Genomic DNA, 16518 nt, shown 5'->3' on the forward strand with positions numbered 1-16518 from the left:
ACTATAAAAGTAAATGAAGTCATATAAAATGTAATAACTAAGCCCTCCCTCCCAGACCGTGGTAAGTAGCATCATGGGGGAACTGCTCAAACTGCTAGAATTACTTTTCCAAAATGTGTTTGACAGCAGACCTAGTTGGTTACTACCATGGCCCTTCCAGGAATTCAGTGACTTACGATCGTGCCCCTACATTGCAATATACTTTTTTTTTTTTGCAAAACTTTGCTACAAAAGGAAGTGTGCAACACAAGGTGAAAATCCCTTTAATAAAACTCAAGAAACTCAGTGTAACAAAGCAAAAAACACTAACTAAAAGCAAGTTGAACATTTACAACCACAAAAGAAAACAATCTGTACAACCTTAATGCTGAACTCATTGCTCTTTTTTTTTCAACTTTAGTTTTTTTTTTTTTTTTTAATTTATCAGATGCTTTTGGGGATGGGAGAGGTATACAGGGGAACGTTTATTGAGCAAAATGGTTCATTGTATGTTTTGTAATAGCATGGTACAGCCACTACACAGACGCATGAATAATCGTGACTGTTGTTGGTTCAATGAGACCAAAGGAGGACTTTTATTTGTACAGGATGTCATAGTGGCCGGGTCGGTAGAGGAGGAAGATACGTGGCTCACTGCCCTCTGGGAATACATGATGATTAACTGTTCCTCCCTCCCCTCGGTCCATATACTCCACCAGTATGGGCACATTCAACGCCTGTGCTAAGGCAATGATATGAATGTGGTCACTTTCTTTGGACATTGGCTCCACTTCCTAGAAAACAGAACGCGGACCATTAGGTATTAGCTGATTTGAACAGTCACTATTTACCTCAAGAGACGTGCCGATTAACTTTGGGGAGGAGGGTGTTATACTGTGGTAAGATCCTTCAATGCTTACAGTCATCCATTTTAGAGTTAGCCATCAAATTTTCCACCATTTCTAACCTGCTGGCAGAATTCTTTGACCGAGCGTCCTCCCTCTATGAAGTGCTGGAAGAAGACGTGCTCTCTCTGCAGGTAACCGGACGTGAGTAGCCTCAAGTACACCACCACGTAATCGGACACGCTCTGGTCATTAAAACTGCTCAGCAGCTCAGTGAGAGCGGGCTGCTTTTCACACAGCTCAATCAGGTCCATGAACTGACATCACAAAGAACATGGCAAATAAGCAAAAGCATTAGTTTTAACACAACACACATGCCCACATATACATTTATGAGAATAACAAAAGTCGCAGGACCTCGTATTGTTTCAACTCACTGTGTTGTGAAAGTCTTCAATAGTGAACTCGGTAAAACCTTGGTTAACAAGGTCCAGTTTGCTCTTAGATGCCACTGCTTTAAACCTACGATATTCAGGAGTAGCATCAGTTATTACATGGGTAAATTAGACTTATTAAATCAGTTTGTCTGCCAACCTTTTGAATATTTGAACAAGGCATTAAAATTACTTCAACTACGATTATTGTACATTTTCAGTTATTATGCATGAAGAAATAGATCATCAACGTGTATGTTCCCAGAAGTAATCTCAGCTATTTTTTGCCTGGGTTGCCACTCATTGAATTTAAGCATTGAGACAAATCAAAAACACCCAAAAATTACTTCTGAAGCTCTTTGCTGTCGTCAAGCAGCGACTCCAAATGTGAGAATCCAAAAGCTCTGTAGAAACAGTTCCCGTCGGGCCGTGTCTTCCGGATATATGAGTATTTTTTGTGAAGGTCCTGTACAAGATACATCATATTTACAGGTTATTATGCTAATTTTACTTTAATACAAATAACTCATTTTTAAAAATTCATGGAACCAAGTTTGAATATGTTTCAAATATTAAAAAGTACGACTGGAGTACCAAATTGCCTCATGCCATAATGGTCTGCACCTTAATCTTGAGCTGGTAGATGGTGTCCTCTTTAGCGTACTCTCCTTGTAGCACCGACAGATCCTGTCTGTCTGACACTAAAGGGTTACTGGTGGCTATCTGTCCAAAAACACATGCACACACTGTGTGAGTACACACAAGAGCCTAACTGCTCACAAATATTCACAGGGAAATGGGGTAAATATTAGGATTAAATCACACATGGACAGTTCATTTTCTCCGACAGAGCTTTATGGTCAGACGCTGGCACAAGGTGAAAACAAACAAGCTATGGCAGCCACAGATCAGGACCTGCGGGAATGGGCACCAGCTCATCAAAACCGGACGGCTCAGATAACCACTTCCTGTTACGAAGCATCTGAATTTTTGCTGCGACATGCAGATATTCTGGTCAAAATTAGGCCCACACAGCATGGAATTAATGGCCAGTCCAGGCTGACTGTGGTGGTTCTTCAATACCAAAAGACCATCGGATTGCCACAGCCTAACTAATGCTGACCATATGCATTTCTTAAAGGACACAGCATACCCATCTTATAGTGGCTACTTCCAGTTTGATAATGCTCTGCCACAAAGCCCAAGGCTTGTTGCATGACTGAGTTCAGAGCATTTCAATGGCATCCAGTTAACAGATCTGAATCCAGAACACCTTTGGGATTTGGTAGAACAAGCTATTCTGGTTATTAAGAAGAACCATAGAACATATATCAGTTCATTCACAGGTTGTGGTTTCAGTATTAGACAGGCAAATTTCTTATGCATTCAACAATGAACAAACTACATATTTCACAGTCCTTCTCTTCACATAAACAAAAGGTTTGCTAGTGTGAATCAGCACCATTGATTTGTCAGCACACAAACACCCACAGGGTTGTCACTATGCAGCAATATGAATTTGCAATCATGTGATTTGTACGGGCACTGTTTGAATGGGCGGTGCTGTTTGTACAACAGTCAAAGTATTCACCCATTTCAAACGTTTCACCTTCTGTTTCTTCAGATCCAGCCAGGCATCCTAACACGCTGGAAATTCCACTTCACCCTCTTCATGTACAAAATACATAGTGGCCTCATTCCCACTGACTGAACATCTAGAAATAGCTCAAGACTCAAAGAGTCCGTGCTAAAAACACAAGGCAGCTTTGCCTTCCTCCACATGTGTTTAATCAAGTTATTGAAAATCATAATAGCTTTAGAAGAATGAATTTTAATAAATTTTGGTTACTGTTGTTTCCTTAGTAAGATATGAAGCAATCCTAGGACTGATTTAAAGAGTAAGGGCAAATCAAACAGAAAAATATGGAAAAACAACATAAATAAACTGAGAAAGGCGATATTTCTTCACAGGTATTATAACTATGTGCAACCTTAAAATTGGCTGTAATACGTGTGGCTTTTCACATACAATACTGATGTCCTTGTTATGGTTCCAACTTACTTCTTGCTGAATTCTGTCCTGCTGTGCTATGATGGCCTCGTCGTACGCAAGGCAATTCACACCTGAGGGAAAAGAAACTTCTTTAAAAGAATATTACAAAGATCAAAAAGTGGGTCATTTCTAGCTGTTCATAACAGTGAACCAATACAGAAATAATGCATCTTCGCCTACCCAATGATAAAAAATAAGTATTTAAATTACTTACACTGCATTAGTACACATAAATGATATTATGGTTGAATATCTTAGTTGTTGGATTCATAACACCGAATCTTCCTTTCCTGATTTGAATGACCTACAGTGATTACTTCCATGCTTGTGATGGCTACAGGAGAGGCTGCAGCAACTGGGCCCATCTAACCCATATTACTAAAAAGGGTCCTAGCATACAGTAAATCTAGCTCGGTGATTACTCGTAGCAAGGTTTAAAAATCAATATAATCAATATGAAATAAGTGTAACATGTAATCAGCAGCCACTTCGATCGGCATGTATAAAAACAACGCAGTCGTACGTTTGCAGGCTGCGATTTATAAGACAGGAGACCACACGCCGGACATCTATCACAAATGTACACAGTATGAAGCTTAAAACGTGGACTCGAAGGCACGCAGCTGCAGGTCGCTGTCGGCAGATTTGTGTTGTTATTATTTAACGGACAACGTCCCTTCACTCACCCTCCATCTCTCCCTGTGATGTTTCCTGCTGCTCGTCCGCCATCTTGGATCTCGGCTCCTGCGTCCCCCTTCCGTTTGTGTTGTTGTCTTGTACTTCCGGGTCAGGCTGGTTCTGCGGCGCGGTACGGCACTCCGTCTTTGTCCGGTTCTCCTCGAGCGTGTCGAGATGTTGAGGTTCAGCAGGATTCCGTCCCTGGTGAGCTTTCAAAGGAAGGCAGCCCAGCGATGGCATCACACTAGTTTGACAAGTTAGTTCAGTTTATTTCCTTATTTTGAGGATAGACTATATATATATATATATATATATATATATATATATATATATATATATATATATTGTAGATCTGTGAATGAATATAGACACTAAAATGCATCTTGTACATCCACAGATGAGCTAATTGAAAATATGGACAAAAAGGAAACATGGGACAGATTTTATACAGAAAATAACAACAATCCAAAATTCAAGAATTTTGAATGGTTCTTTGGTTTCAGCTCTGTCAAAGAATACATCCTGCCTCTGGTACAGACCACATGCAACACTAACATACCATTACAAGTTTTGGATATCGGCTGTGGCACCTCTGCACTGGGGCCCTGCATCTACGCTCACTCGCAGTGTGCTGTGAACGTCACGTGTGCCGACATTTCCCCAGTGGCGGTGCGACTGATGCGGGAACACGTCGAGAACACGTTACCGCAGCCGTGCAACCCCTCCTCAACCCTCATCTTCCGAGAAATGGACTGCACGCAACTAGAAGGACACTTTGGGGCCAGGAGCTTGGGCTTGATAGTGGACAAGGGAACAACAGATGCTCTGTTGAGGTCCAAGACGGGCCAAGCCAAGGCCGGTCAGATTGTAAAACAGTGCCTGAAGGTGCTGAGATCCACAGGGAGCCTGCTGCAGTTCTCAGATGAAGATCCAGACGCCCGCCTGCTTTGGCTGGAGAAGGAGGTTGGAGCCTCTGAGGTGGCAGCTGAAGTAGGGATATGGGAAGTGGGGGAGTTAAGAGGGGTGAATTATTTTTGCTATCATGTAACCCCTTCTCTGGGTCAGCACCGACACTGAATATTACAGTATATTTATTGTACTTGAACTAGGAAAACATCTTGTGGTTTATTTGATGAATTTTCCTGCACATTAGATGAGAACTGAAGAGTATTGTTGTTTGAACCTTCTTGATCTGTGTATGCACAGAGCAACTCATGTTGTATATATAAAATCAGATTTTTAAAGCATTGCATACATGCGTGTGGGTGGATTACAGATGAAGCGGCACAACTACACAATTGTCATGATTTAAAGAAAGAAATAGGTAATAGCAACATAATTTAATGAAGTATTGTATTAATCTAAAACAATATTGTATCCAAACAAATACTATATCCACACAAAGCAGGTTGGAAGATACACATCTGAAATCAACTGGAACATTATTGTATTTAATACAAAAGTGTTACGCAGTTATGCTATCAATATAAAAGACCAATAATATCCAGACACGATTAACAAATTGAGTGCCAACCACAAAACGATTGAGGTTTGCATCCAAAAAATATTTCACAATTATCAATATCCTCTGTGGAGGTTTAGGGACATCAACCCAGCCACCACATTCTACCCCTCGTAAACCTCTGGCCATTTTCAGTATCTATTCCGCCGGTTTGGCTTCTTCCGAATATATGGGTTATACTGGTGCGTTCTGTGCCTTTGCTTCATCACAAGGTTGTTTGCTGGCCAGGAGGGGGCAGCATACACGGGTCTGCCGTTAGGAGGAGGTAGGCCATTGTAGCGTTCACCTTGAACATGAATGATAAATGCGTGTTATGACCCTTGAACAGAACATGACCACAAACGTCCTTAAAGAGGATGGGAAAGGAACATCCTAATGCAGTTCACATATAGAACATGTATTAGTCAGTGAGGCAAGATCAGGACTTGATTGAACTGGAAGTCGAGCTATGAAAAACATCCCATCCATCTAACCTTGGTGATGTAACAATCAAAAGTGTTTCATTCATTCATATACAACGTGAAAAAACAAGAATAAAAATAATTTACACACAGTTTTCAGGTACGTGTCGTCCCCCTCCCCAGTAAAGTACAGATCTGGTCACAGTAAATCCAGTGAATCTAGGCCTTACCACCGTTTCGCTCAACGTCACAGCTCCAATAACCAGTGTTGAAGTGAGGGAGTGTATTAAAGCCATTAAAATGCTGCCTCTGCTGCCATGTTGGATCTGCAAAAATAACATTAAAAAATTTAATCCATATTCCCCCCAAAGATTAAATAGTTTTTTTACCCCACACAGTCATACATCTAATGACTTTAGAATGGTAATGTTACATCAACTAGAATTACATTATCAGGTGGCTACTGGCTTACCTGTGTATATGGAGTCATTAGGTGTTATGTGATGGTTACCAGCTCTTGCGTTCTCATACAGGCCTGCTGAGAGATGTGTGGTGGAAATCAAAGATATTCTTCAAGATCCAGTTTCTAATTCTGCTTCTAATCCTAAACACCAATTCTTGTTTGCCTCAATTCCTTGGGAACTCTATACCAGCAAAATGGCGTCTGTGCTGCTGTTTACAGGACATTACATAACAAGAGGCAGACCGGAACAGACGAGTGCAGTAACGTAAAACATGCTCCTGTTTGTAGATACTGGCAACAACGTTACCGTTTTCAAACATAACCAAGCCCCGTCATGAAATTTTAGTTCTAGTCCAATGTTCTGTGAAGCCCATCTTCTTTAGCACAGCGGACCAGACATAAAAGAGTGATGTGACTCTGCGTGTAGTTAGTCTTACCTCTGTAATGGCCAGAGTCTGTTCTATCCTCATGCCCATATGGAATGTGGGTACCATTTGGAAACTGCATACTTTGGTCTAAAATAAAAATGTTACAATGAGAAAGCACAAAAAACATCACAAAACACTTCCTGCACAAAAAACACCACAAAACACTCCCTGCACAAAAAACACCACAAAACACTCCCTGCACCTGGAAATCTGCGCCCCCCCCCCCCCCACGCCACGCCCCCCCCCGGAGGAAAGGCGATTACCTCCATTGTCCAGCTGGTGCATATTGTGCTTGGAAATCTGCTGCTGCAAACCCTCACAAGGACCTAGTGAGGTACACAACACATGCTCAACCAACACTGACGTACTAGTGACCATCAGGCTTACACACACAACCGCACTCTGCCTTCCGCACCAGTTCACCACAGCTCTTTTGGCCAGTACAGACACCGTACATGCAATTCACACTTCTTTTAGTGCCAAATGAAGCCCACAACCATGAGAACACCAGTGAATCCGTGCGAGCGTCACCGTAACGACAACTCCACCTGTATTCGGGACGGTGTCCTCAAGCGGGTGCAGGGGACGTGGGGTGGGAGGGTGTTGGGACTCACCCATGGCTGTGGGCTCGGGCAACTGCACACCCCAGGCCTGGGCGACATGGGCCAGCAGTAGACACGTGATCTGGCGATGTGCCACGCCGTTCCAGTGAATCCCATCCTTCATGCGGTGGTGCAGGCTGAAGCGGAACATGTAGTGCAGGTCCAGAACGTCCAGGCCGTACGCGTCGGCCAGCCTGGCGCCGTAGAAGTTGGCCTCGATCACATCGTAACGCAGCATCGGACCTATGTCCATAATCTGGGGTGGCGGGAGAGAGAATCCACCTCAATAACCTTTTCCACGCTGATAAGAGTTGCTGGTTTGGATGAGCAAAAGTGCTCAAAAGTCACGCAGACTGAATTCTCTTGATGATTCAGCCAACTTGTGATTGAAGTATGAATTTTACCAAAAGGTAAACAGAAATAAAGTCAAGACACAGGTGGAAACGAGAGACCCACCTCTGGTACCAGAAAGCCACCAACTATCTTATTGCCCAGTGGCATGGTCATGTTCCACACCAGAAGACTTTCCTCTGGCAGAATGGCCTTCATCTGCCAAAAAAACTTATTCAGGTTCTCCTTGTAGTCAGTGATCCAGTCACGGTTGTATCTGACCACCAAAAGGGAAGAGACGTTTTGATATGAACAGGCCATCGTATTCCATCAGCTATGAAGTTATACGAAGGCAGGTTATCGTATTCCCTCACAAAGGCAAACTTGAAACATTTCTTTAGTCCTTCAAGGCAGTATTAGGTTTATGATTACATAGCAACCCTATCCTTTACACCATTACCTTGACACATCCCAGACACAAGAGTTGACTATGACCACATCTGGTTTCAGATCCTGCCTGAAGTCAGCAAGGATGCTCTCCATGTAGAGGGAGAAGACTCGTGTGATGAAGTAAAATCGGACCAGGTGGTGGTCCGTGCGGTACTGACGCACCTCCCGGTATTCTGTGCCATTAGTCATGTGACCCAGCTGTCCACCCTCTACCAGGCAGTCCTGTTCAAAGCACAGCTCTCCCTAACGGAAACCGTGACAACACAACAGCAGTTATTGTGGTCTCCTCAAAGACAAGGACTGATCAGAACATTACTGTGCTTTCATCTTATTTGGCCATAGGTAACACTAGACCAATTTCAAAATGTGCCCGTCAACTAGGGGTAAACACACACACACACGCACACACACACGCGCACACACACACGCACACGCACACGCACACGCACACGCACACGCACACACACACGCACACACACACGCACACACACACGCACACACACACGCACACACACACGCACACACACACGCACACACACACGCACACGCACACACACATTCCAAAGTCAAGACATTTCAGACAGATGTCCTTCATGGGCGTACAAGCCCTTTTGAAGATTTCAGAGGTGAAACAATTCAACACAGTAGATGTCTAAATTGCAGCGTTCATTCCTTGGGGTTGTGAAGTACAGAGGTGTAGACTCAGGATGACGCCGACTCTCTTTTTAAGGTTCCCCCACTACCTTGCCTACCTTTGAGATAAAGATCTTGATTGAGAGGAAGATTTATAATCAATCGAATAATAACTCTATGAATGTAGTCTGCTAATTATCTGGATGTGCTAAAGTTAATAAAAAGCCCGGAAGGATCAACTGCTGAACACTGAATGAATGATATGATTTAAACATCTACTGCTTTGAACATGTTTGTGCCCAGAAAACGCCCACTGAGTGCGTACTTCAATGCAATTATGAACAACACTACAGATACATAGACAATATATGAACTGTTAATTTTCATTAACTAGAAGAGCATACCTTGCTTCTTAGTTGGGGTAATATCAGGTAAGAGTCCTTCTGCAAAATCAACACCAAGTCTTTGTACACAGACCGCTGAACTAGAGGACAAATCAAGAATTGCATATCGTATTAGTGGTAGTTTCTGTCGTCTTAAAACGTGATAGTCATAATTTTTCACACTCACTTGAATCCCCAATTACAACAACAAATTTGTTGTGGAGGAGCTGACTAGCTTGATGATGAGTGATGTTCCTCATGATGGCCTCTCCACCCTGACTAGCCCACTTTAGGGGTTCAGCAGTTAGGTAGACAACTAAAGCAGCGAGCCGATTAGTGTGTTTATCAATTAGCCACGATTCACTGGTATAATGCCGTGTTATCTATAAATATATATATTTTTAAACGGCATTGATTTTCAAGCAGGCGGGATCTCGCCGTCGCTCCTGATGAACGTAAGACATCCTCATAAAAGATCATTTACGGGATACACCCCCCACTCGCCAGCTCATCTCTGTTGAGTGACGTCCAGGGGGTTAAATTAACGAAACTAATTAGTTAAACAACTTTACAACTTCAGTCCGCATGCAAATCGACAGCGACCGCATCCTTCGTTATTAATCAGTGATATCCAGATAAACCGCTGTTGGGGCCTTCGCGCTAGCGGATGTAGAAAAACCGCTGTTTTCACATTTCCACCACCAGGAGGCAGTATTGCCAGTTTTCAATCTGATATTTTAACATTTATGTGCAAGCGCCTCTTCTTGCTCACCAAGCATGCATAACTGAACAAAAACGACCTCTCTGATGTGACCACAGTTGTGTTTACAGCTACTATAAAACAAACAAAAATAGTCCGGTAAGTAGTCTATACACCGTGGATGAACACGGTCGTTCATTGAAGCACACGAGCTGAAAAAACAACTAAAAACTTTGGTCTTATAAAATGCTCTTTGAATGTCTTAACAAAAATAATTAAGATAATTTCTGATTATTATTTCTATGAACTGTCTCCTCTGACATTAAATGGAGCTCACTGTGGATTGGTGGGGCAGTCTTATTTTAGCTTTAGCAAATTATGTAATTTAAGGCAATGCAACTTGTCCAAATGCAAATTAGCAGTCAAATGTGAAATAAGGTAAATTTAATTGACAATATTTATGACATACCTGTTAGTACCCATACGCAACGCAATAGCAACAATTTATTGAATAAGACATTAAAGACAGATGATTAATAATCTTAATGAAACATGACTACCTGAGGCTCTCCAATTGCTATTAAATCAGTTTGGTATAAAGCAGGGGTACTCAACTGGCGGACCGTGGTCCGGATCCGGACCCGAACGCAGTCCTGTCCGGACCCAATCTCATTCCTGATTAACTGGATACGGACCAAAACAAAACCGTAGCATTTATTTCAGGGCTATTGAAAAAACACTCCGTCACGAGTGTTACGTTTGCCACCCCCGCTCAACAACTTACGTTCGCCACCCCCCCGCTCAACAACAAGCCTGCCTGGTTGACGCTTCGCGAGCGGCGCGAGGGTCCGCGCGGCGAAAATGACGTAATCGCTGTGGCTCCGCGTGTGCGCGAGTGCCTCGCGCGCTGTCGGTTCGAGAGGTCGTGCACCTCTCGAATTTTGTAACTTCGCGCCGCGCTTCAGCGCAATGAACAAAGTCACGTTTTCAGGGTTCATACACCTTTATAAGGTGGAATTAAAGCACTTGTACGTCACTTTCAAGGTCCATTTCAATATTTCCCAGCATGTTAAACATAATTAAGTTAAATATTTATACATATACTCGAAATAATTCGCTTTTTATCACATTATTTAATGGTTGTTTATTTAAAAAACGCCCAATCTTCACGTCTTCACGTTCTCTCATGTTTCGTCCTGGAATTACAAGAGGCTCGTATTTGTTAACCTAATACAAGAGAACTATTCAGTCAGACAGCTATTTGTTGTGAAACCAAGTTACAATTTCAAGCATTTTAAAGTACTTTAACCTAAATTCCAGCACTTTTCAAACCTGAAACATATAGCAACATTAAAATTGGTCAGGTAAATGTTCATTCCCCTGTTTTGAGGGGTGTTTCTACCACATATCGTTTCGGACAAAACGCCTATCGTTTCCGAGAACACTGCAGTGACGCTCGCGAAAGTATAAACGCCTCAACCCACCCCCCCGAGTGGTTCGTGTGATATATAGACAATATGCTAAAATAACCCACATTCCAGAATCAATTTAATGATTTATTTTATTTAATGGTTTCTATTTTATTATATTTAAAGCAGAATAAAGAAAGCAAATAAAGTTATATTTATAAGAACACAAATATCCACAAATTTGTCCCTTTTCTACACAGGAAAGCCAGTCTAGCCAACAAAATGCTTTCAAAATGTTTAACATTGAACAGCTGAAATGAACGATTAATGAATCTCAATGAAAGCTTTTTTCCCTTGAAATAACAGAATACAAAAACAGAAACAACCCCCTACCCTAATAAAAACAAAACAGGAACCATTACCGAACTTAGAAATCAAACGTGTTTGGTACTTCCAACTGATCTTGAAAATTGCAGAGCAGTTAAGAGTAAAAGATACAAACACAGTGTCAACAACTGAAATGGTCAACCAGATTTTTGGAGTTCCAAGGTCCAGCGTTGTTGGCTAAGAACCGTTGGTTCACCAGAGTCTTGGCGTCCTGATACAACTCTGCAGCCATCTGGAAAAATATATTTAATGTCTAGGTACATATGTGTAAAGGAATTCTTTAAACTTGGTTATGAAGCACGGACATATTCAACCCATGTAATCAAAATTCAAGTTCTGGATTTTGTAAATCACTGCAAATTAATTCTTATCTATTCATCTCTACAACTTTGGCCTTTGAAGACTTTGGGGTGTGATTAATAAGCTTAATAGGTGTGATTGAGCATGTGATGAGAGTGGCCAGTTAATTACATTAATTCAATAGTGCAGTATCAGAGTTTAGATTCAAAGTCCAGAGCTGAATGCCTCTCTGCAATAGATAACTTGTGTGTGTGTAATGTTAGATATTAGATATCTATATATAGATATAGATTAGATATCTATATATAGATATATAGATAGATAGGGAGAAGGCAGGAATGGGGACATGTTCCAGACAGAAGACCTGTGCCCGACACGAGCAGGTTTCCCCAAGGGTGCAGAATTTATTCTTATATTCGGTACTAATATATATACATCATTTATGACTGTAAATCATACAACTTTGTATTGACTTCGTAACACATGATCAGTCAGCCCTCGTGGTATATAAGGACAGGCAGCATGAGCAATAAACTAGAGTGATTTTGGTGAAGTAACCATTCTGTGTGTGTGTGTGTGTGTGTGTGTGTGTGTGTGTTGCTTTCACTGACTGACGCTCTCCGAGCTTGTAACTTTTCTTACAGAGAGACCCTGGTTGTTGTGAGATATATAAATATAAAAAATAATTAAAAAGTATTCAGCCAATAAACCCTCCAACTGAGTCAAATACCTTAGCTTTGTTGTAGGTCAAAAATGACAGGCGGTCTTGTTGACCATAAAGCTTGGCCACCTTTCTGAAGCAGAAGTAATGGGCTCTTTTGCATAGTCTACTGGTGAACCCAGGCCCACTCACAAATGGAGAGCTGGGAAAAGGAAAAAGGGTTTTATACAAACTATATTTTATTGCTAAAGATTTAGCTACTGGTCAGAACTGAAAAATAGATGTCTGAGGCTTACCAACTGATAGCATAGCCAGTGGTACTGTCTAGAATCTCAATGCTGGGATCTCCCAAACACCAGTTGATACTGAGGTCTTTGCAGACATCTGAGCTCACGAGTGGCCCCACTTTTTCTCCATTTTGAAAGAAGATGGTTGTTTGCTTGTATGGAGGGGTCAGAAAATCATTCAAATCAGTACCCAGGCGCTTGTTGACGGTGTCGTATACTTTTTCAGAGTAATTACTGGGGTCACCTAGACAGCAAAATAAAACCAAAAAAATTAACAATTAGTAAGTAATGACGCGCACCCAACTTTGTGAGTATGGGGTACATCTTTCAGGTGTTTCATGGTAAGAATCCTGGCAGATGAACACCAACCCACACGTTTGACCTTACCAACTACGGCACTGGTGATGTACAATGGCTTAATGAAGTGACTAAGCAATGCTCCTTGAACTCCAGTGACGGTCCAGCGGGTGAGTTTGGCACTGGCAGACATGCAGCAGATCCGAGCACTCCAGACACCGGGAGGCAGGAAAGCCGAAGGGATCAGGGAGCCTTTGGCGTGGTACTGTAGTTTCAGTGACTGGTAGTCACTGCTCTGGGACATCCTGTGGAATTAAACACTATTATTACTGACCAATAGCAGTTAAAAAACAGAAGAGGAAAAAAAATGTGTTAGTTTCAGGATGTCTGAGATTTAGACTATATTTTGTTGGTTCAGAAAATACTGGTTGATTTAGTTTAATGCAAAAAAAAAAAAACTACAAGGCATTTAGAACAAAAGGCAAACATGCATGGAAAATGTCTCAATGTCAGAAGTTAAGCTGAATAAAAGTGTGTTTTAAAAAGCAAAACGAATAGATGAAAACAAACACAACACAACAGAAATTCTTAATCAGGTGTGCACTCACATTAGTGTGCATTGCGCTGCTCCTTTGGGGGTCTGGTTGGTATAGAGGTGCAGGTAGATGTGGGGTTTGAGCTCAAGCAGTTGTTCTGGAGTGCTCTGGAACACAGAGCGGTCTCGAAGCTTTGGTTCACTGCTACAGAACAGCAGCAGCTGCTTATACAGATAACTGATAATCAAGAAGATAAATGGCTGTTAGTATTCATAGTAGTGTAAGTAGTCCAGACGTAGTGTACAGACTCCTTTCACAGAATGGAGGTCTCCATGCCTCACGCCCTCAACCAGCACTACATGGACAGCCAAACAGCCATCGGGTACAACTTCCTTCAGCCTCACAGCCCCCCATCTCACACCCAATTGCTCCTCAACACCAATTACACCCCACAAGCTCTCAACAATTACCCAATCAGACAAACTGGCCTCAAGAACTACCCCCACAACTACCTCTCTCACCCATCCCTACCCAAACAGCTACGCCGTCAGCCTCTCATCCTTCTATTTTCCTCCACTCGTTCTTCATCCTTTCCTCCATCCTCCCATCGGATTTCCTAGAATCTAGGACCTAGATCGTATAACTCCCTTGATTTTCAATATATATCCATCAAACTTTGTGAAAAGCTGCATTTCAAACTGATAGCATACCTTCTATCATTTCATTCATATATCTGGATTAGGACTAATTGGTTGTGGGGTAGTTAAGGTTATTTAGTAGTTCTAGTTTTAAGGGTAGATGTTGAGGGCAATTTAGCTGTCAGGGTAGTTGTGAGTGGTTGAGGGGTTATTTAGATTTTTGTTGGCTTGACAAAACAGCTAATAACCAATTAAAAAACTTAACATTGATAACCCAAAAATTAATTATTAATTATTAAAATTAAACATTGTTTAAATGTGAAATTAAATGGAATTTGCTTTGGGGTTTAATAATAACTGGTGCTAGTTAGTTTGATGTCAGTTTGAATTTCAGTGCATTCAAAAACGAGGGCACCTACTGTACCAGGTGCTTTCTATTAACTAAAAATAGGGGGTTATGTTTCCTACCTTTTGAGGGCTCTGCGGGCGATAACGATGGCGTGGCAGTCATGGACGACCGAGCCCGTGAAGTTGAGCCAACTACTGCAGCAGCTCTGCCCAGTGCCCAGCGCCACGACTTCATAATGTTCACAACCCTGGCCTCCTGTGTCAGTCACCTCTGGTGCACAAACAGATGTTCACATGCTCAGTTGAAGGCAACACAACGACGGTCAGCAGACAGAAACGAGCTGTTCTGGGGTTCCTGCGCAAATACAGTTGTGACAAACAAAGATATTCAAGTTGTGATTCGAATAGAGTTCACAAACGTTTGTCACAACTGTAGAGGCAAACGGGCAGCAACTTTTTAATACACAAACAGGAGCTACACAAGGCAGCGTTGTCCCTCACACACACCTCTCTCCAGCACGAACGCAGCAAGGCTGCTCTTACTGCTGTAGTACTCTGGACACTCCCTCAACAACATGTCGAAACGTTCAGTGCACACGGCTGCCACACGCTCCTTATGCCACTCTGTGAACTTCACTGAAAGACAACAGGCAAAGCGATCAACCAATCACTTCTAAAGATGTATCCATGTATCCTCAGTGAAACGGTGCCACGCAGAAAACTGAGCATCATATCTGAACTACCTCCAGTCCTCTCCTCTCTCTTGGGAGAGCTTTCTACATCGTCACCCTGCTCTAGTAAGGTGATCTCCCTTTCTGACGTGCTTCCGAAGCTCCTGAGTGAGAAGCAGTCCAGCTGGTCCATTTCTTCGTCCTCATCCTCATCCTCGAAGAAGGTTGGGGCTTCAGGCGTGTGGGGCTCCTCGGACGGGGCTGGACACTGGGCATCAGGAGGACCGGTTAGGCTTCGTCCATCAGCTTGAGGAGAGGGCCCAATCCCATAGCCCTGGAGAGAAGGCGGCCCGAGGCTCGCCCTATTCAGACCAAAGGTGGGTTCCCGCTCAGAGGCAAAGCGCATGGTCAGGGAAGCTGCCATTCGTGGGAGGCGTTTCCCTTCTCCGCTGTTGCTGTCCATGATCTTGTGTCAAATGCTGCTGTGACTGTTCACAAAAGGTCCAACGTAAATTCATACTCATAAATTCATACACAAAACACACCTTTACTGATGGAGGAAAGGTCAAAAGGAATAAGCTCATGTCAAGAACTCGGAACAAGAACGGTTAGAATTCAAATGTCAGATTTTACAGGAGAGCACAAAATTTAGCCGTACTATGCCCTTATAATGTATTTTAAATATGTTAATTTATTTATATATGTATATATCTGTGATGTGACGTTTGTAAAATGGGAAAATTTGTGTTTTAGTTAGCTGTGTATTACCAAGCTAACTACAACTGGATTAGACAGAACATGCGAGGCGCAGCAGCGATACAAAAATATCGAGGAATTCAACATACTGTGGCTGGCATACAAAAAATAAGCAGAGACCATATGTCTGCGAAATATGCGTCTACACACCTGACTTACCGGTTTTTCCTCAGCTAACCAACTACTAGGTTTAACCGATATAATCTTCTCCAACTAGCTGGAAACTAACTCGGACTCACACTAGCGAGGCCTCGGTCACGCACGTCCTCTCGTTCGCAATAACGAAGCTTCGTTTGATTGGCTGATTTGACTCGTTTCCTCAGCCAA

At 42.4% G+C, this 16518-nt stretch overlaps 4 protein-coding genes across 8 annotated transcripts; 1 reads left to right on the forward strand and 3 right to left on the reverse strand.

The window, feature by feature from the left end:
* Positions 1 to 247: 247 nt before the first annotated feature.
* Positions 248 to 4136, reverse strand: otub1b (OTU deubiquitinase, ubiquitin aldehyde binding 1b). Its single transcript, XM_076973638.1, has 7 exons — positions 3998 to 4136; positions 3321 to 3382; positions 1883 to 1981; positions 1606 to 1724; positions 1262 to 1346; positions 947 to 1141; positions 248 to 773 (listed from the first exon to the last, which is right to left on the reverse strand). Exons 1-7 carry the CDS (start codon positions 4038 to 4040, stop codon positions 576 to 578), a joined length of 801 nt encoding a protein of 266 aa, XP_076829753.1. The 5' UTR covers positions 4041 to 4136; the 3' UTR covers positions 248 to 575.
* Positions 4016 to 5538, forward strand: cskmt (citrate synthase lysine methyltransferase). 2 transcript variants are annotated; one of them, XM_076973636.1, is made up of 2 exons: positions 4016 to 4193; positions 4387 to 5538. In XM_076973636.1, the coding sequence occupies exons 1-2, from the start codon at positions 4016 to 4018 to the stop codon at positions 5064 to 5066; spliced, it is 858 nt and encodes a 285-aa protein (XP_076829751.1). In that variant the 3' UTR covers positions 5067 to 5538. The 2 variants fall into 2 exon arrangements, with proteins under 2 accessions (XP_076829751.1, XP_076829752.1); XM_076973637.1 differs by having other exon boundaries at positions 4108 to 4245.
* fam113 (family with sequence similarity 113) lies at positions 4925 to 9832 on the reverse strand. Of its 3 annotated transcripts, none has more exons than XM_076973630.1 (10): positions 9389 to 9832; positions 9223 to 9302; positions 8196 to 8428; positions 7862 to 8012; positions 7418 to 7661; positions 7067 to 7129; positions 6813 to 6890; positions 6385 to 6447; positions 6143 to 6238; positions 4925 to 5797 (listed from the first exon to the last, which is right to left on the reverse strand). In XM_076973630.1, the coding sequence occupies exons 1-10, from the start codon at positions 9459 to 9461 to the stop codon at positions 5643 to 5645; spliced, it is 1236 nt and encodes a 411-aa protein (XP_076829745.1). In that variant the 5' UTR covers positions 9462 to 9832; the 3' UTR covers positions 4925 to 5642. The 3 variants fall into 3 exon arrangements, with proteins under 3 accessions (XP_076829745.1, XP_076829744.1, XP_076829746.1); XM_076973629.1 differs by having other exon boundaries at positions 6385 to 6450; positions 9389 to 9831; XM_076973631.1 differs by lacking the exon at positions 6385 to 6447 and having other exon boundaries at positions 9389 to 9831.
* A 1641-nt stretch (positions 9833 to 11473) lies between these two features.
* On the reverse strand, positions 11474 to 16493 carry adad2 (adenosine deaminase domain containing 2). 2 transcript variants are annotated; one of them, XM_076972520.1, is made up of 9 exons: positions 16342 to 16493; positions 15508 to 15923; positions 15272 to 15400; positions 14885 to 15035; positions 13851 to 14015; positions 13333 to 13547; positions 12955 to 13189; positions 12728 to 12860; positions 11474 to 11929 (listed from the first exon to the last, which is right to left on the reverse strand). In XM_076972520.1, the coding sequence occupies exons 2-9, from the start codon at positions 15896 to 15898 to the stop codon at positions 11819 to 11821; spliced, it is 1530 nt and encodes a 509-aa protein (XP_076828635.1). In that variant the 5' UTR covers positions 15899 to 15923; positions 16342 to 16493; the 3' UTR covers positions 11474 to 11818. The 2 variants fall into 2 exon arrangements, with proteins under 2 accessions (XP_076828635.1, XP_076828636.1); XM_076972521.1 differs by having other exon boundaries at positions 16351 to 16486.
* Positions 16494 to 16518: the final 25 nt, after the last annotated feature.

This window comes from Brachyhypopomus gauderio, chromosome 14, assembly GCF_052324685.1.
Source record: "Brachyhypopomus gauderio isolate BG-103 chromosome 14, BGAUD_0.2, whole genome shotgun sequence".
Classification (NCBI taxonomy): domain Eukaryota; kingdom Metazoa; phylum Chordata; class Actinopteri; order Gymnotiformes; family Hypopomidae; genus Brachyhypopomus; species Brachyhypopomus gauderio.